This window comes from Brettanomyces bruxellensis, chromosome 7 (genome assembly GCF_011074885.1).
Source record: "Brettanomyces bruxellensis chromosome 7, complete sequence".
In the NCBI taxonomy this organism is placed as follows: Eukaryota; Fungi; Ascomycota; class Pichiomycetes; order Pichiales; family Pichiaceae; genus Brettanomyces; species Brettanomyces bruxellensis.
The window spans coordinates 1364038-1384044 of NC_054688.1; the positions used below are offsets into that span (position 1 = coordinate 1364038).

Genomic DNA, 20007 nt, shown 5'->3' on the forward strand with positions numbered 1-20007 from the left:
TTTGCTAGCAATTTGTACGTATTGTATTTACGGTGCTGAGTCTACACTACTTTTTATTGATCATCTAACGTAATATTTATTGGTGATAATCCTCAAGATGAATTCATTTCGACAAAGACCGAGTGATATTGGTAACGAACATTTTAGTTATTTTTCACTAAGATTCAGATTTATCTTCCGACAGTAATTACCTGTAATAATGTTGATCAAGGACAAACATGGATGCAATTATGTTGTATGTTAAAAATTGGCATTCCACTTTGGTGATAGCAGAGTAAAAAAATGAATTTGCAGTACTATATACATCGCTGTTCCGATATTTAAGGCATTAATATTATCACGCATACCAATACGTTTGTATCCATCCTTATTAAATAATTGAGCTTAGAAATATTTTAACCTTCCCGACAGCTTTGTTTTAATCAGTTTCACGCAGTATAATAAGACTGCTACAGTCTGACGAAATCATATCTATCAAGCTCATTCTTTAATAGAACTATAAGAACCTAGCAGTTTGGAAGGTTCAGAGAATCATAAGATCGGTTATCTAAAATGGATGGATATATATGTACCAAGTGGCCTATGTGATGATGTTAATGTCTTTAGCATCCTAGCAATCATGCATGTGTCATCATAGAAGAAAATGAATTTACTTTCTTTGCCCTATCAACCTCAAGTAGAGTTAAGCTTGATGTATTGCAAAATACGCTATCGGATCTTGTCCCTTGGTAGAAAAAGCATTACATAAAAAGAGGTAAATCTGTGTGAAAATAAAGTGAAATAATCATGGCCCGATAATCATAGATAATATAAAAAAGAAGATTCAATTCTCAGAAATATAATTATGATTGTGCATAATTGTTTCCTTGTTGAATCCTTAATATACATAGTTGGCGCATTTTATCCCGAAGTGTCTTTAATATGTATTATGCTAAATCCTCATCATCTAAGACTAAGTCCGGATCACAAAACAAATAAATATAATGACATATAATAATATATTATCTAATACTAGGTAATATTCTGATCTCCAACACCTCGATTAAAACCCAGCGTAATCTTCTTTTTCTTCTTTGGGAAACAAACATGCTCCTAAAGACCCCGTTTTGTTATGGGGGTCATTTTATGCAACCAATGTCATTTTTATATCCGAACGAGCTGGCCAATCACATCCATAACTATCGATATGTGCCGGTTTAATAGTGCTCATATGTAAAGATATAAGCATAATTAAGCAGACACAGATGCCATACAATATATATACAGTTCGACCTAGGATTTGATAATCTTCTAAAAAACCTTTAACTTCGGATTACTAAAAATAATTATTTGCTACCACAAGCTCGAGCTTTAGGAAAGGATGTAAGGGGTCAACCCAAGAATGTATTGGTTTAAAGCTAGATAAATAATTGAAAGATTAGAATTCAGACTTTCAATGTCGGACCAGAGGATGGTACCGAGCAATATAAGATAAGATAGATAGCAAATGAACGGGTCCCAAAAAGGAAAGGGATCCGAATGGGTACAAAAGGGATATTTGGAAAAGAATAATTTGATTTTTTGAAATGTGTCAATTCCATTTAATATAAATAGAGGTTGTCGGAGTTAAGAGAGACCTTATGAGTTACTCCCGGGCTTTAGCTATCAAACTCCTTCTTTAATAGAACTAATAAGAACCTAGCAGTCGGGGAGATTCAGACAATTGTAAGGTCGGTTACCTAAGTGGGTGGATATAAATGTACCAAGTGGTCTGTGTGATAATGTTAATGCCTTTAACATTCTAACAATTGTGTATGTGTCACCATAGAAGAAAATGAATTTACTTCCTTTACTCTGTTACCATCAAAGTGGAGTCGAACTAGTTGTATTGCAAAATAGGCTATCGGGTCTCGTCCCTTCGTAGAAGAAACAAGTTATATAAAAAGAGGTAAAGTAAAGTAAAAATAAAAAGGAAAATAAAGTGAGGTAATCATACATAATAAAAAAAAAAAGATTTAATTCTCAGAAACAGAATTATGATCGCGCATAAATTATTTTTCTGCTGATTCCCTAACATACACAGTTAGTGCATTTTATCCAGGATTGTCTCTATTAGATATTATTCTAAATCTTCGTTATTTTAGAATAAGTTCAGATCTCAAAACAAATAAATCTAATGACATATAATAATAGATTACCTAATACTAGGTAATATTCTCATATGTCCGACAGAGGTCCTTACCCTCTGGTAATGAGAGAAGGATGGAAAGAAATCTGAAGAAAGAAAGATACGAGAAGTATCAGATAAGAATCTTATTAATCTATTATATATCTTCAGACGGATTTGGTAATCATCTAAAGAATCCTTATATTTCAGGTTATAAAAAATAATATTTTGTTACCTTCAGTCCGACCATTTACAAAGGACAAGACTGTCCCAGTGTCCGAGTGGTTAAGGAGCCGCCCTGCTAAGGCGGTGGGCTCTGCCTGCACAGGTTCGAATCCTGTCTGTGACGTTTTTTTGAGATTTAAGTTTTTTTTTAACATTTTACCTTTCTCCTTTTGATTAACCGACAGGTTGATGAATTATCTGCTCAGCATTCAATAAGTAACATATCTAACAGTTGCATTGATTTACATTGTATTTAAAGATGCTTGACCAATAGTAATTTTCCATTTAAATCAAGCTGGTGCTTCGAATCAATATGAACAGGCGTTTTAGTATCTTCACCAAAGCCATGCTTTCTTGCGTATGCAATTAGCCATTGATCATTCTTTCTATCAGCAAGTAGAAATATGCGATGAAGCAATCTCTTCTCGGTAGTCATCTTTTCCACATAACTGATCAATGCATTTTCTAAGCCATACTTATGAGCATAAGCCGGCAATACCTTTAAAACTGATATAATTAAACCAATTGGAACACTAGAGTTCTGAGGTTGAAAAACATTTGAAACCACAAAGCCAACAGGAACTTCATCAAAGTAAACATATTGGGCCAATTCACCTAACTCTTTGCATTCCTTAATAAACTTTTCCGAGTAGATTTCTGGAGATGAGATTTTACTCAATTGACCCAAATTGTTGGCAGTTAGATTATCGGTTGCAATATGTGCCATTACACTAGAGCTTGAATGTGACTTTTGTGGATCTGGAAAAGTCAAGCGTGGAAAGGTTATCGAAAAATAACTAATATTCTCCAGACAGATAGATAAATAGATAAAGCAAAGCTGTCTTTCGAACTCGGTAAAATTTTCCTGCTTTTCACTCGAATTAGATCTCAATGCTCCAGCGATGCCAAAATTACGATCGACGCGTCAATATAAATACACTCATGAATCATTAAAAGCCGGTTAAAGCAACCAACAGCTTAAAGATTGACCTACATACAACATGGACAATGATTATTCATAAGTGACTCTTTATTTAGTACAATAAATTATGTAAGAAAAATCTTGGAAATCAATCCATCACATGTGCCTGATTCTTACTTTTGGAATAGTCTGCTTCACTCACCAAATTTCCAACGACTGGATACTTTCCTTTGAACATATTCTCCCAATTGCGCAGAGTCGACCATTCATTTTCAGTAAGATCCGAAAGATCATCTATTGGCTGATCCCAAGTTGGAATAACTTCTAATTCAAAAGAGTTTTTGGCCAATCCTCTAGAAGCATCATGACCAGCAAAGTTCGAGTAAGGGCCAGATGGTCCATAAAACCGCCTTCCAGAACTCACGTCATAAACTTTGCCGTTCACAGCCATAAAAATCTTCTCGAGATCAAATCCGTTATAATTTGAAAGCATCTTTGGAGTGTAGTCTTGGATCACTGTTGGTTCATCATACTCTTCCTTCGTTTTTCCTGCTGTGTCTATTTCTTTGACCACATCGACAGTAGAGACCTTCGAAAAGAAAAGATTCTTCAAAAGGAGAAAGACCACAATAGCAACGACAACTATTAATAGGAAGTCTGTCATGTCTGCTATTACTAGGCTTTGAAAATAAACGGACTTGTTGTGTTAAGGTTATATATGTTAATTTACTCTGGATTCGATGACTTTTATATGTGAACACACAATAATTGGCGGATCTTGAATGCTATTTTTTTTTTTCAATTGTTAATAACCTCCGTGACGCCAACTCGTATAGTTGAAATATAGTTGAAGCCCAAACGATGCCAACAAAAAAAAAATAATCGCGGATCCAAGGGGATAAAAAGGATCGAAGCATCCGTACACTGAAATATAACATATAGATCTGTCTTGACACATGAAATTTGCATACTTGATAAAATGAGATAGTACAAAGAACAAGGAGGATAACATGAAATGAATTTCCTGCAAAGTTATTCCCCCTGAGCGAGTTCTAAAATGATGGAATTTTGAGAAAGAGCATCAATGAATTTCTGTCACTCTAATCATGAAAAGTCGACATCATCAGTTCGATAGTTATCAAGCACAATTCTATAGATAAAGTTTGGTGAGAAACCACCAATGTTTGTGATGTAGATATCGATAAATTCGGGTGGAACGTAATCTAGCACAGGATTTGTCACTTCACACTTACCAACAAGGTCGCTATCTTTGTAAGGTAAGACCTTACCAGAATTTCCAACTTCTATAAGTGTATCTCTGTCAAATGGGTAATTTGGAGAGAATTTATACAATCCAGCCACTGCAAAAACAGGCGTACGGTATTCTTTAGCACATTCACAAGCGGTGGCAACGCCTGACGCTGTCACACAACCTCCATTGGCAAAAACAGCTCTCGCACCAATAAGAACCTTTCCCACACGTGACATAACAGCATAAATAGTAGAGTCTGGAATTATAACTGTCTCAATATTGGCCTCCGCAAGCTTTTTAGCTGCTTTATGACAGAGTTTAATATCATTTGGGTAGTTCTCTGTAATCAAAACGGTGAATTTCCGCTTCAAGCTGGCCTTAAGCAAAAATTTAAGGACAGTCTCGGATCCAGGAGTCGGCGTAAGTAACACCTCATTGTCATGTATCATTTCCACTGTCATTTGTGCTATGTTCTCATGAACAGATGCAATCTCATCTATCAAATCTCTTATTCCTTGAATCACTATGGATCTTAAATCGTCCTTTCTCTCTATTTTCCTTGTATTTTGGCCCTGCTGTGCATTATTCTCCTGCTCTTGCTTGTCCGGTGGAGGAACCAAAAGGCGAAACATTGCTGTATTAACAGGTGCATTATCTGCAGAAGCTGAAGCACTTCTATCACTAATTTCATCTCGCACCAGCGCTAAAACTCTTCTCAAAACATTACCAGCTGCGAATTCACGAGGCTGTGCCTTGACTATACGTTGCCCAATACTTCTTATAAGTGCAATAAACTCCTCTGGACTTTGCCAACGTGAAGAAGAAGTGACTCTCATAAGAAATTGACATGTTTCGTGTGCAACTTGATAGGAACCTGTGATTTGTCTTCTTTTAAGTTTGTTGACAAACGAGTCAACCAATATGTCGAGTTTATGTTCGCTTGATGACATTATGGATATATTTTTATATTAAATTTAGGAGTCTTGCTCTTTTCTTTAAGTAAAGATATCATATCATTAGATAGGAAATCTGGTGATTCGAAGCTTGAAGTGGAATTTTTTTACCCCTTCTTCTGACTCAACTCACAAAAAAAAATACTAAAAAATGCCGAAGATTTACTTTAAGATTTTCAGTTTACCAAATAGTGAACCGGAAGGGGGTATCGCTTGTGGGATCAAGTACATACTGTAAAATCTTTAAAAAAATCATCTATTAAATGATAATTATGTTAAACATAGAAGAAAATATAGACAGAATCGGATTTTGCCATAAACATTAGTCCCGAAGGACATCAAGTAAGCTTAAACTTTAGAATCAGCTTGAAATCCCTCTTTTACCAATTGTAACGTATCAAACTCTAAATTCAAGCCATCAACTACTTATCGCAGCTGCAAATGGGAATTCGCAACTCCAAATCAATGAAATGTGACCCTATTTCATTAGAAGAAGCATCCGTGTATGCATGCAGTATCTCTTGAATCGTATCGTAACGGTTAATTGAACTTCCATTCTTCAGAGTAAGTATACACTTTTCCGCAACAACACTTGGAAGATGGTGCTTTATCAAGGTACTAAGCTCTTGTGTGCAAATTTCAGGATTATCGATATTAAGAATGATATCATCTATTCCGGGAATCGCTTTAACGAAAACAGATATCATTCTTGGTAGTGAAAAAGAAGTGATGGGTGTACATATGGCAGTTATTGAAAAGCAAAGCGTGGATTCAACATGAAACTAGTAAAAGCATGAAGAAAGTAAGTATTATTTGAGTTGAAAGTACTTAATTTCAAGATTTATAGACAGCTTCAAAATACAGAAAATCAGTGTATAGATGAAACAAATAGGCCGACCTGATTAGTTTTATCTGATTGAATATTTTTTCTTACTCACAAAAAGCTCCTCGTACACCACAGAGAATGCTGGAGAATCTCAAAATCATTTTTCACTGGTCTAAGGCGTTTTATCATTAGTTATCATCTTGTAAATAGGCAAAAGAATATTGAATAAGTCTCTGGTTACAAATTTATCGGATTCAATAAGATTAAGTATAACATTATTGAAGTAAGCAGCAAGTAGCAAATCAATTCGGTAGCTAAGCGAGTGAGCAAGAAAAGGCGCAGAAAAAAAAAAAATCCTTCCTATCAATATTGACACATGTTTAGCAAGGTACAAACATTCCAGTTAAGTCAACAAACTGAAAAGAAAAGTGCAAAAAAACTCTACTGATATCGAGGTTACCAAAATGGCATTCAAGGTTGGAATTCTAGTTGTTTCTGATACGTGCTCGAAAGATCCCTCCCAGGATCAGACAGGACCAGCATTGATTTCATATTTCGACAATCTTTCAAAAGAATCCAAAAGACAAGATCACAATTATGAAGTATCAAAAACTGCAATTGTGGCAGATGTGGCATCAGAAATCCAGCGAGTTCTCATAAACTGGTCTTCTGATTCCGAAGACATCCGCCTTATCTTAACATGTGGTGGAACCGGTTTCACTAAGCATGATATTACACCTGAGGCTGTTAGTGAGTTAATAACCAGACCTGCACCTGGTATAGTTCATGCAATGCTCACGGAATCTCTTAGAAAGACCCCTTATGCGATTATGGCGAGACCTGTTGCGGGAGTAATCGGTAAGACATTGGTCATAACGCTTCCTGGATCACCACGAGGTGCAAAAGAGAATTTCGGTGCCGTTTCTTTAACTTTATGTCATGCACTTGCCCAATTAGAGCATACTGGTGGTAGGGAACTCCACATGAAGATGAATCGCACGTTACACGATACAGAGCCAGGCTCTTCTGAAAGTAAGTTAGGTGAAAAGTGTAATTCAGACAAAAGGTGTGGATCTGATCAAGATCAGGATCACAACAACAATCACAATCATAAACATGAGCACAATCATGAGCACAATCACGATCACGATAATGAGCACAATCACGATCATAGTCATAGTCACAATCACAATCATCATGGCTTGGTAAAGCACACACTCATCAACCAGACGGAATCTGGAGTGCCATCAGTGGTCAAAAGACCAAGAAAATCGCCCTACCCTATGCTGGAAATAGAAGATGCATTGCAAATTGTTCTTGAGAACACCCTAAAGCCAGAAGTTACCACTATCTCTATTGAGGATCCGGAACTTATTGGGTCGATTCTTTCCAAGCCGATTTTTTCACCGATGGATGTTCCAAACTTCCCAGCAAGTATTGTTGACGGTTATGCAGTTGTGAGCACAGATGGACCTGGTGTGTATCCTCTTGATTTTGCATCATGTGCCTCCGCTCACAGTGAAAAACGCTCTGTTGAGTCAGGACTAATTGCAAGAGTCACAACTGGGGCCCCAGTACCCGCAGGAGCAGATGCAGTTGTCATGGTTGAAGAAACAGAGGTTGTTTCTACCCAAGAAGGTGGTAAGGAAGAAGATCGTGTGTTGATCAAGGCACAGAATGTTAAACCTGGCGATAATATCAGGAAGCCCGGCTCAGATCTTTCTAAAGGAGCGGAAATCTTTGCTGCAGGCCACCAGATTACAAACGGAGGTGAAATCGGATTGCTTGCAAGTGTTGGAATTCGGGAGGTGAGTGTTTATCAAAAGCCACGCATTGGTGTTTTATCCACAGGTGACGAGCTCAGAAATTACTCTGATACCGTATTAGACACATCTTTAAGTTATGGTGAAGTTTTTGACAGTAACAGACCCTCGCTGATTTCGCTTCTCAGACAGTTTGAATTCAAACCTGTTGATTTAGGCATAGTTAGGGACAATGAGGGCCAATTAGAAGAGACTCTAGACGCAGCTATAAACGGCAAGCTCGGCCTAGACTACTTGATAACTAGTGGGGGTGTTTCTATGGGAGAAAAGGACTACATCAAGCCAGTCATCCAGCAGAAACTTAACGGTAAGATTCACTTTGGAAGAATTCGGATGAAGCCAGGAAAGCCAACAACATTTGCTACAGTTAAGCGTGGAGACGGTAGTAATGCAAATGGCCACCTCAACTTCTTCGCTCTTCCTGGAAATCCTGCTTCTGCATGTGTTGCAATGCTTCTTCTTGTAATTCCTTCTCTTCGAAAATTCCAAGGTTTGTCTGAAAAATCACTACAGCTCACGCATATCAGCGTGAAACTTGCTGAACCAATGAAATTGGATGCAACCCGTGTCGAATATCCTCGAGTTCAGGTTTTTGTTGATGAAAATGGAGATTTAGTTGCCAAATCTACTGGAATGCAAAGAAGTTCGAGAATCGGCTCTTTTAAAAACGCCAATGCCTTACTAAGGTTGCCATCAGAAGCTGAACTTCATAAATCGGTCTTAGAACAAGGTCAACGTGCCACAGTGCTTGCTTTTGGTCACATAGGTCCATTGTAAATAATTGAAATGACGATATATATTGCTAATTCCAAATTAAGCATAATTCCGAAATTAATGAATCATCACTTTTCTTTTCTTAGTGTCCGATGGTCCTCAAATTCCAGAGCTGTACGTAACAAGGACAGGACGCGTTTGTAAAGAAGAGGGGCACCAAAAAAAAATTTCGATTCGTTCCCTCATAGAAAATTTACATAGAAATCAGCTGATTTTAAGGAAAGGCAAGAGACGAAAGTAGGAAATCCTCTTGCTCCGGAGCGCTTCCCTTTTTCTCAGGCTTTTTTTTTTTTTTTTTGTCTCGCTTGTTTCTCTAAGGTGTATATAAACGCCAGTATCCCACCCTTATCATCAACACATTTCGGCACCTTTTTTTCATTTAGACTCAGCAATCACCAAATATCATTAGATAACGAACCAGGCTGTGTCTGCATTTTTTTTTTTCTTTCATTCCTACCACGTCTATTTCATAATCACAGGTAGGATACCTTTTGTATATTAGCATTAACATTAAGTTTTATTATCAATATTGCCACAAAGCATCATGAATCGGTCCGTGGCACCACTGTCAGATATGCAGCTGAATAGGACATTGTCCCTCATGGGGGATCTTCGAAGTGCAGATCTCAAGGAAATATGTCGAAGTTTAGGGTTGACAGTAGGGGGAAGAAAAGCAGAGCTTCAGAATAGAATTTCAGACTTTCTGGTCAACTGTCGCGTATCAGGAGACAATTCAAGTTGTCTGGCGGTGCGAGACCTTATTTTATGTTCTTACCACAAGGAGGATCTTCCAGACTATGAAACTTTGCTACATAATTACCAGGAATCGACGCAGAAAAGCGATGATGATGCACATAAATCGATTCTGGCGCGACAGATACACATTTATTTCAAAAAGAGCCCGTTCTACACGCTTAAAAGAATGGTGAGTGCCGATGGAAATGCACAGATATTGGCAAGAAAGCATCCAAAGGGTCGTGGGACGGTCAGATTTACATTTAAGCTTCGGCAGAGTGAACTTAAGATGCTTGAATCGTCTCCAAACATGCGTTTATATCTAGTTTCGGGCGCTATAAATGACCTAAACTACACCAGAACGCAGTCCGAAGACCGGTATGTGGAATTCCCACAGCCAATCAAGATCATCTACAACAATAAGGTTCTTTCGGACAATGTGAGGGGAATTAGAGGCCAGTTGGGCTCGGCCAAACCGGCAGATTTAACACCATATCTTCAGAAACACCGCCGGAATGCGGTCGACCTAGTTTTCGCATACACAACGAGGAATTACTTGATGCATTTATACATAGTGGAGGTGACTCCAGTGGAAGATCTAATGGATAATATATTAAAACGGCCCCACATTCCTCCGCAAAGTACAATTGCAATGATCAAAGAAGATGCCGAGGGTGAGGACATGGTGGCATCAAAGGAAATCGTCAGTTTGAAGTGTCCATGTAGTTTTATGCGTATGGAGTATCCATGCCGATCGCAAAAGTGCGAACACATTCAATGCTTTGACTGTTATTCTTTCTTAACCCTTCAGGAGCAGGCACCGACGTGGCTTTGTCCAATTTGCTCGAAAAAAATCAAACTTTCGTCATTGGCAATTGATGATTACTTCCTCAACATCATCCAAAACTCGGGTGCGGATGTCGAGTCCGTTGAACTGTATAGAGACGGCTCCTGGCTTCCGAACGACCTGCAATCGAATCTACAGAAGATACGGCATCATCATTCACCTCAAGTTTCCGTCAAGGAAGAGGAAAAAACAATTCCTGCTGATCATTCTGGTGACGAGATTGAAGTTATCGACTTGAATTCCGATACGGAGGAGGAAGAGCCGCCTGCAAATTCTAATGGTGTTAATCATGCCGGTGATTTGCAACAATTGGATGAAGAACATCCGGCTGACGGGCAAGTGACTCCCGGAATAAGAAAGGATAGTGCACCTAAAGCAGGGGAGCATGCTAAAGTAGGCGAGATTACACCTAAAGCAGGCAGTGATGCACCTAAAGCAGGCAGTGATGTACCTTCTAAAGCAACTAAAGAGGCGTCTGCGAAAGAGGATACACAAAATATAAATCAACAGAATAATTTGCCGAACGGAAATGCGATAAAATCAGGTCATGATGCACGAGATCAAAGCAAAGGGCAACCGGATGCTTCCCAGCTTCTGAATACATCTGTACCAATTGTAAATCAGAGGATTGAACACCGTAACGAAGAATTTGGTACAGAGAACCAGCCGATCGAGATTTTGAGCGACAGTGATAATGAAGATGAGCCAATGAGTGAAGCTCAAGTTCTGCCTCAAGCACATCAACTTCCACACACAAGTGACTCTGCGCAACACGACAAATCATCTGATGTTTTTGAAGATGCGCTTGTCACTCAGCCATTTGAAAGGGAAAGCAATGCTGTAGTTTCGAAGCCGTCTGAGGATCATAACGGAAACATCAATAGTGTGAGTCAAGTTCCCACCCAGCTGGAATCTGGTGTTAGGGTTACTAATTTGGGGCAGGAACCTTCAAATATGGCAGGGTCTGGGAGTATAAGCGTGGATGCACGTAATACAATTGTAAAAGCAGTTTCGGGTGCGTCCACTAATGCTAATTATAATACTGCCAAAGGCAACAAGACTGTGAATGTTACTGGTGCTGATATTGCTACTAATGTTACCACTGCGAATAATGGGGCTGGAAGTGTTGTGGCCAATGCTTCTAATATAGATTCTGTTGATGCCGTGACCAACACAAATGCCAATGTTATCAACAATAATTATACTTCCAATGCTATGACTACAAATACAGTTACCGGTATTACTGGTGCTGCTTCTAACGCCAGTACAGGTACTGCTATTGTAGATGCAGCTTCCACCCATGGAAATTCTGCTAATAGTGCCAATGCGAATGCTGCAACAATCACAAATTCCACTGTAAATGTTACAAATACCTTTGCAACTACCGCAAATGCTACCAATGCTACTGGTTCTGTTTCCCACATCCCTAATATGGCTTCTAACATTAATACAAACGCTACTGGCACACGTGTTGCTTCGAATAATGCGAATTACGTTCCTATTCTTCCAGACACGGCTAATCCAACAAATGGTTCGCCTTATGCTTCTCATGTTCATTCGCTAGCGACATTTCCAGATGGGGGTTCGAACTTTGGATCCTCTAGATTTGGCATTCATCCATCGTCTGCACCTATCGGATCCCAACCTTCCAGAAATGGGGCTTTTCAAATGCAAGGTAAACTTCAACAACACCATCAAAGCATACGGCCAATGCCATCTCCTGCTGATATGAGATCTACTGGAAGTGGACAGCAGCAGCAAAGAATACTTCCTCGCTCTCTTGACGTGTTTGAGCCAAGATACACGAATTCATTAACAACTCAGCAGCAGCAGCAGCAGCAGCTGACAGCAAACAATTTGCAGAAGCAGCGTCAATATCAAGCTTTACATCTTCAATCGCAACGGCAAAAACTAATATCCAACAATCCTAATGTTCAGAACTTCCAACAGAATGGGTTTGGTGGATCCAACCGTGTGTCATCTGCACCTATAGCCAATAGTTTTCCGATGTCTGCAAGCAATTCATCTAGTGTCTCATTGCCTCAATATACATCACATCAAGTTCCTGCATCTACAATTCCACAAAAAAGAGCAAGTGAGCCTATTGTGACGCAACCAGTAGCCAAGATGAGGCACGTGGATGCTATTGATATCAGTGAAGGCGATGTAGATAATATTCCACCCAGTGAAAGAATGAAGAACATGGATCAAAGTTTTGTTGGGAATTTAGGGTTTTTGCAATCAATCGTGACCGGAACGAATGAAAAGAGTGATGGAAAGAATGCCAATCCGAAACTTACGGATGAAACAGCCAACTCAAATCGGAAAGATGACAAGTTCAGCCAGGTGCCTTTAAAAGCCGAAATTTTTGATCTTGATAGATTGGTTGAACGGCTTTTGAGTGTCGGTACAAAGTTTTCATGCAGAGATGCGGACCTGAGAAATAGTTTGGTGCATAACAGCACCAATAATTTATTAATGGAATCGTGTAAATCGGAATTATTGCGAGAGACAAGTATTTCCATCATCAACTACTTGGGAAGCATGCTAGCGATTGCATGCGATGCACTTTCGTACATAATTCAACGGGAAAAGCGTAACTGTGTGGTTATGTCATGGATGCTTACGAAGTACTACAAGGTCTTGATTCCTACAAGAAAAAATACAACTTACCTAAACGGTGCATGGACATATTGATGTGGCTAGAGGTGCAGCGTTGTATATTTCGCTCATCCTATGAGCTTGAAGTGCTTTTTAATGCAAGGGTGGATGCTTTAACGGTCCAACTTCGGAAAGGAAGTCGGTATACCAATTCAAAATGGCTGTTTTCACGCTTGTTGAAGAAATCCTTTGATGATTTGAAGAATACCCGTGAAGGCTCTGTTCCTAGTGCTTATGATAAATATGTGGCCTTTCAACTAGCAATGTTCTTGAAGAGATCTGGCCTTTTCTTCGAGTTACCATGTACGGTGACTGGAAAAGATAGGGTTTCATTTGCTAAAATTGATGCGCAGGTGGAAACTTTCAATAAAATTCCCATAGGTGCTCTTCCTACAGTATTCTTTAACGCAGTTTCAGCACATGGTGTGCCGATATCCCGTGACACCAACTGGCGTTCTACTGATTATGTGGATTATTTGAAGACGATGACGCTGAACAATGAGAAAGGGCGCGATATGGCTGCTTATGCCAAACCGGTTGATGGATCAAGGAAAAGTGAAGAGGAAAGAAATTATCTGGATGCAAAAATAAGAGAGGAATCTCGTGCGAAACTAGAAGCTGAGTTAAAGGAGAAGGAGCGTCGTGAGGCTGAAAAAAAGGAGAACGAAAGATTTGAATATGAGAGAAAGGAAAGAGAACGACTTGAGTCTCAAAGAAAAGAGAAAGAAAGATTGGAGACTGAAAGAAAGGAGAAAGACCGTCTAGAAGCTGAAAGAAAGGAGAAAGACCGTCTAGAAGCTGAAAGAAAGGAGAAAGAACGAATAAAGGCTGAAAGAAAGAAAAAAGAACGACTTGAGGCTGAAAGAAAAGAAAAAGAACGTCTAGAAGCTGAAAGAAAAGAAAAAGAACGTCTAGAAGCTGAAAGAAAAGAAAAAGAGCGTTTGAAAGCTGAAAGAAAGAAAAAAGAACGACTTGAGGCTGAAAGAAAAGAAAAAGAACGTCTAGAAGCTGAAAGGAAAGAAAAAGAGCGTTTGAAAGCTGAACAAAAAGAAAAGAAACGTCTAGAAGCTGAAAGGAAAGAAAAAGAGCGTTTGAAAGCTGAACAAAAAGAAAAGAAACGTCTAGAAGCTAAAAGAAAAGAGGAGGAACGTATGGAAGCAGAAGCTAGAAAGAAAAATGAAGAGAGAGCAAGACTTGAGGCTTCGAGAGCTGCAGAAGAAAAAAAGGTGAGAGAGAAATCAAGAGCTAAGAGAGCCGAGTTGGAGAGAAAAATATTGGCGAAAACCAAAAGCCAGCAAGACATGTTGAATAAGTGGAGATTTGACATTCTGGACATGAAAAGCAAGCAGTTGGAACAGTCAAAAGTTCGAAATAAGTCTCCGTTGCTCAAAGGTACCACCGGTGGAAATGGTGTGGCATCTAACTCGAAGACGGTTTCAACTGTGGTCAATGATAAAACGACACACGTAAAAGATTTGAAGAAGCCGTCGACGGACTTTTCGGTTGGAAATAGTAATTTAGCAATGCTTCAGCAGCTTCAGAAGTCTCTAGCAGAGAGACAACAACTGTTACAGAAGCGGATGAATTTCAGAGGTCTTGTGTCCAAAAGCTTGAGCCCGGCAGTGAAAACTGATGATAAACAAGTCAAGAAGAAACATTCTTCAGAAAAAAATGAGACTGCAGATTCAAGTGCAGTGGACGGGCAGAAAATTGTGCAGGGAGAGCAGAAAAAGAAGACTGAGATACTTCCAACTGTCAAGGCATCTGCAAGTGGGCTACTAGGATTTTCTGCATCACTCACTGGTTTCAGGGAATTGCTGCAGAGGAGAAAATCTGACTTAGATGGCTCGAAAGAATCTAAAAAGGGTAAGACTGATGATGAATATGGGCCACCATTGCCTCCTCCTCCAGGAGTCCCCCCTAACCGGACTGCAAAAGGTGTTCAGTGAGCTAGCCAGGCAGGAAAGCTGCATATTGCGTATTAGTTGTTGCTTCAAGGAGATGTGAGAGATTTTACTTTACTAAAGAGAGAAACAGATAACAATTGTTCACCACGAATAGGGCGCTAATAATATATTAACCGAAATAATTGTCTGATCATAAAAATGGTATGCCAACAGGAACTTTCTTCCTGTAAGCGATGTACTTGGGACCAAAGAAAGTCACTAGTGTGGATTCTTCGTATCTAATGCGGCCTGAGAAAAACTTGTAGAGCAAAACAATGAAGAGCATCGATATTACTGGATTAAGAAGAAGCATCTGGGTCCCGACGGCCCAGTAGAAGAAGCCGACGTATGAGGGATGCCGGAAGTAGCCGTAGATACCAGAGGTAACGAGTACATGTGAAGATTTCCTGGAGTGCTCGATGATATGCGAGAAGTTTTCACCTGATGTGGCCATGGCAAGAGTTCTGAGTATCTGACCAAAGATCACGAGGCACAACCCAATTATCTTGACATAGTGTCCAGATCTCTTGAAGTTTGGAAAGAAATAAAGCTCAATGAACGTTTCCAGAAGGGCTAACGTGTGTGCCAAAAGATACTCTAAGCCGTTATTGAGTAGAAAAGAGTCAGATGTGACTTTTGTGGGTTGAAACTTGGACGTCATAAAGTACTCGAGAAAGTGGAAAAGAGAGACTGATGCCGCGTATAAGTATATTGGTTTGTACTGCTGTGTAAGCGAGATTGCGGCCGAAAACCCGAAAATGCCTCCAAGGACAAATGAGGTGGCCGAAACCTCCGATAGTGGATTATCATCGAATCTTTTCCTGTAGTCGATATCAACAGACGCCATCATCTGCGATAAGGTGTAGAACTGGAGATTATTGTGGGCTTCTTGACACGCTAAATAATTGCTGTTGTTTATATGTCAGATCGACCATTGGTATGTTGTTAGTAGCTAAGCGTGTACTTTAGTGATGATGAAACAGTTGGAGAAGAAGTTGGATTACCCGGGTCGAGATGATAGACGGAAAAAAAATTTCGAGCCAAAAAATTGTGAGATTGAAGAACGGCCCAAATTTCCCAGATTGGGTAACGCAATGAAATACATGAAACGGCATCGGACGGGACAAGAGAACATGAAAAGCTCGAGATAAGAATAAGAAACAAAGTAAGAATAAAGTTAGACAGCGCTACAAACGAAAATGTTATTCGTCAAAAAAAACTCATACCATTAAAGTTATAGAACTTGAAAACAAGTTACGCAGACCAAATTAGATAGATATATCAGGAAAGAACTTACAAAAGCATGTAAGCAATAGCGCCAAGCGACAAGCCGGCGAAAGGAACAGCGTTGATGGCGGCGGCTGCAGAACTCGAGGATGAAGCTGAAGTTGAAGCAGCAGATGACTCAGACTCGGAAGCTGAAGCAGTTTCGGATGCAGAAGAAGCAGACTCCGAAACAGATGTGAGTTTCACGGATGAAGATCCAGAGGCGGAAGATGATGATGTGCTGTTCTTGAAAGAAGACTCAGTGCTGTTGTGGGCAACACTTGAGGCGGCACTTGAAGCAGCAGCAGACGAAGTTGCCTTAGATGAAGCAGCAGTGGTTGCAGCAGAAGAGTCACCTCCAATCTTTGAAGCATCAGCTTCAGCGGCAGGAAGCAAACGGGTAGAATACCATGGAAGAGCGGTAGCAAGGGCCTGGATCTCGGAGAACTCAGACAATGGGATGGTCTTGAAGAGAGAAGTGTAACCATCATCCGTGTATGTAGTCATGGCGGTGTAAATGTCGATGAGACCGGTTGGGAAACTGACAGCACTTGCACTGGCAAGATAGTCAATGTACTGGTCTCTGTAACTGTTGATATCCTGGAAAAGAGCCTCCAAAGCACCAACATCGGCGTTTGGAAGTTCGTCTGCAGCAGCAGCGACGGCAGCAAGAGCGGCAATTGAAAGAACAGAGCTTCTCATTTTGATTATTTTGTGGTTGGGGTTACTTGATCGGTGGAAGTTTTCAACTTTAGACTCGACGAATTTTCAGGGGGAAAGTGCGATGAAAATTACGTGCAGGCGTCCGTGGATACTGCTTCAGTTATATAAGCCGAGAACGCGCTACGATCATCAAGCCAACGACGGGCGGATAATGGAGACGGAAGAATGCATGAATGAATAATTAAAAGAAATAATAAAACACAATGCATTGGACAATTGCAACTACTCGGGGCGGACTAGAGTGCGAATGGCAAAGTTACCGGTGAATTTCACGTAAACAAACCTCATGATGGCCCAGAAGCACTCTACTCTGACTATCCATTGACTCCGAATAAATGTAACCGAACCCAGATGTCTGACTGGTGCCATCTCGTACCTAATCGGGTACTCACCAATTACTAAACTAGCCCGACCGAATTTCCAAATATTGTAAGTGAAAAAAAAATAATAATAATAATTTTCATCTTTCGCGCAACGAGGTCACAGCGTAACACAATGGCCCGGATGACCATCTGTTTATCCTAGCTACAACAATACACACGGGAACAATTTCCGTAGTGCGGAGACTCATTTTGTGTTTACAATCACTCCATACGAGCGAGGCTGGGACACTTGCCGCTTCACACTCCCAAGATGGCCTATGTTAAACGGACAAACTGTGTACGGCTTACTATGTCTCGTGGTACGAGCTACTGGAATTTTCTCCCGGAAAACATTCTTAGAGGAAATCGGCGATTCAAGAATAAGGATGTGTTTGGCTTGGCTACATGCACACTCGTTTCATTGTGGTGCAAGCTGTAATGATTTCTATTAAACTTTATGCTTTGCTTTCACCTTGACACTTTCTTGGTATTCTGGTATTTCATGTTGATCGTTTCCTGTTTTTTTTATTTTTAATTTTTTTTTGTACTAGTTCAGTTTATTTTCCCCGTTCCACAGTTTCCACTTTCGCTTTTTACCTCGACCCTTACAGTTAAACTCCACACTCCTTCATAGCTCCACACTCATTCGTGAACCCACTTATCATCCATTTGCCCTTCTTCTCATTTCGTAATGTCGCCCACTAACTCTTCTTTGTCAAAGCATATTGACTGAATCATCTGTGCAGCCTTGTATTTTCTTGTGACATAGTATTTTCTTTCTTTCTTCTATCATCGGCACCTAATCGGCACTTACAATTTTTGTAAGCAGCCATACTACTGCGGAGACAACGCTGTGAACCATACTAGGGATTTTGCTTGTTTCTTTCTTCTGTTGTTCCTTGATTATCAGCCGTGTCCTATTGTTCCAGCAATGCTTCTGTACTTCCAGCATTTTCCATTTCTATTCTTAACATTTCTTCGTGCAAGTTAGCACGTTTCATTTTCGCAAAGTGGCCATTGGCCGATATTCCCTTATCATGTATTTGACGCAAAAGCTTGATGAGATTAGGCACTGTTGACTGTTGTGTATCTGAAAATAGAACGAGCCAGAGAATAAGCTTTTAGTCAAGATCCGTTAATTAAGATTGATTAAGCTTTGTCTTGGCATTCGGAATTTGAACTAACCTCCGCTCCATCTTATCGACTCGTATTTATTTCACTTATCTATTCTCTTCATCCGATACGTTTTTGAAATGGTGATACCCCTTCAAACATTTTGATTTACTCAGTAATACTTCTTTCTCTGCTACAATCGATTTCCTTCGTGTTTCATATTGCATTTCTACTCCTGTTAGTGAATAGTACCTTTTTTATTCTTTGTTTGTCAGTTCATAGCAACTTTAAACCTGAGGTTAATTAATAATCAAATAATGGCATCCTTTGGGTTTTTTGGACCCCATTGGTACTAAGATTAATTAATTAGGCTAAACAATAACAATCAGCCATGCCCTGCAAAAGACATTACTCCCCAAAAGCATATATGAAAAATTTAAAAATTTAAAAACATAAAACAATTGAAAACCAATGTTTCGCTACCTTTTCAAAGATAAGAAGCTACAATTCGCATATTTTAATTCGCCATAAATTTTCAAACCCATTGAAACTACAATTCCTCGCACTACAAAACTTATTGTTCAAACATTAAATGCATTCATTAACGTTACACGATAATTATACCATTCGTAATTCAGACAAAATATTAGAAGAGTTGAACGAAAACGAAAACCCCAAAAAAATAACCTGCAGGAAAACAATAATTCGATTACTGCATTCCTGAAAAAGCTAGATTAACGGTCAACTTACTTACAAAAGCATGTAACCGAGCATAGCACCTAGACCCAAGCCGGCGTATGGAGCGTTAGCAGCAGCACCTGCAGAGAAGGTAGACAAAGCGATTGAGGCAGCGGAACTAGAAGCCTCAGAAACAGCCAAAGTGCTTGAAGCAGCCTCAGATGATGAAGCAGCAGCAGTAGTAGCAGCAGTGGTCTCAGCAGCACTAGTGGCAGCCTCAGAAGATGAAGCAGCGGCTGAAGAAGAAGCAGCAACAGTGATCTTTGGCTCGATACGGGAAGTGTACCATGGAAGAGCAGTCTCCAAAGACTGAATCTGTTCGTACTCAGAGTCTGGAAGAGCGGCCAAAATGGTAGTGTAAGAGTCATCAGTGTAGGTAGCGATGGACTTGAAGATTCCGATCAAGTTGGTTGGGAAAGTAACGTCAGAGTTCGAAGACAAGTATGAAAGATACTGGTTGATGTTGTTTTCGATATCAGAGAAAAGAACAGTCAAAGACTCGACTTGCTCGGCATCAAGTTCTGCCATAGCGACAGAAGCAAGAGCTGCGATACTTAGAATGCTGGCCTTCATTTTTGGATGTGTGAGTTTGGTGGGTATTGAATAACTAGTAAAAGAATTGAATCTGTGTGTTACTGGTGAAAGAAGAGGAATTATAAAAACAAATGCAGAGTAACCTAGTTCTCAGATGGTGA

The 20007-nt window shown here is 39.8% G+C and overlaps 8 protein-coding genes and 1 non-coding gene across 9 annotated transcripts; 3 read left to right on the plus strand and 6 right to left on the minus strand.

Moving 5' to 3' along the window:
* Positions 1-2413: 2413 nt before the first annotated feature.
* On the plus strand, positions 2414-2495 carry BRETT_005063. Its single transcript has one exon. It is a non-coding gene; the product is annotated as a tRNA-Ser (tRNA).
* A 129-nt stretch (positions 2496-2624) lies between these two features.
* BRETT_005064 (uncharacterized protein) lies at positions 2625-3098 on the minus strand (the record flags this gene model as incomplete). The annotated part of the gene is made up of 1 exon (XM_041283548.1): positions 2625-3098. One exon carries the CDS (start codon positions 3096-3098, stop codon positions 2625-2627), a length of 474 nt encoding a protein of 157 aa, XP_041136900.1.
* A 343-nt stretch (positions 3099-3441) lies between these two features.
* On the minus strand, positions 3442-3957 carry BRETT_005065 (uncharacterized protein; the record flags this gene model as incomplete). The annotated part of the gene is made up of 1 exon (XM_041283549.1): positions 3442-3957. One exon carries the CDS (start codon positions 3955-3957, stop codon positions 3442-3444), a length of 516 nt encoding a protein of 171 aa, XP_041136901.1.
* Positions 3958-4397: 440 nt separating this feature from the next.
* BRETT_005066 (uncharacterized protein) lies at positions 4398-5495 on the minus strand (the record flags this gene model as incomplete). The annotated part of the gene is made up of 1 exon (XM_041283550.1): positions 4398-5495. The coding sequence occupies one exon, from the start codon at positions 5493-5495 to the stop codon at positions 4398-4400; it is 1098 nt and encodes a 365-aa protein (XP_041136902.1).
* Positions 5496-6788: 1293 nt separating this feature from the next.
* Positions 6789-8924, plus strand: BRETT_005067 (uncharacterized protein; the record flags this gene model as incomplete). The annotated part of the gene is made up of 1 exon (XM_041283551.1): positions 6789-8924. One exon carries the CDS (start codon positions 6789-6791, stop codon positions 8922-8924), a length of 2136 nt encoding a protein of 711 aa, XP_041136903.1.
* Positions 8925-9465: 541 nt separating this feature from the next.
* Positions 9466-15113, plus strand: BRETT_005068 (uncharacterized protein; the record flags this gene model as incomplete). Its single annotated transcript, XM_041283552.1, has 2 exons — positions 9466-13143; positions 13245-15113. The coding sequence occupies 2 exons, from the start codon at positions 9466-9468 to the stop codon at positions 15111-15113; spliced, it is 5547 nt and encodes a 1848-aa protein (XP_041136904.1).
* Positions 15114-15261: 148 nt separating this feature from the next.
* Positions 15262-15957, minus strand: BRETT_005069 (uncharacterized protein; the record flags this gene model as incomplete). Its single annotated transcript, XM_041283553.1, has 1 exon — positions 15262-15957. The coding sequence occupies one exon, from the start codon at positions 15955-15957 to the stop codon at positions 15262-15264; it is 696 nt and encodes a 231-aa protein (XP_041136905.1).
* Positions 15958-16403: 446 nt separating this feature from the next.
* On the minus strand, positions 16404-17078 carry BRETT_005070 (uncharacterized protein; the record flags this gene model as incomplete). The annotated part of the gene is made up of 1 exon (XM_041283554.1): positions 16404-17078. The coding sequence occupies one exon, from the start codon at positions 17076-17078 to the stop codon at positions 16404-16406; it is 675 nt and encodes a 224-aa protein (XP_041136906.1).
* A 2246-nt stretch (positions 17079-19324) lies between these two features.
* BRETT_005071 (uncharacterized protein) lies at positions 19325-19885 on the minus strand (the record flags this gene model as incomplete). The annotated part of the gene is made up of 1 exon (XM_041283555.1): positions 19325-19885. The coding sequence occupies one exon, from the start codon at positions 19883-19885 to the stop codon at positions 19325-19327; it is 561 nt and encodes a 186-aa protein (XP_041136907.1).
* Between the last annotated feature and the right edge of the window lie 122 nt (positions 19886-20007).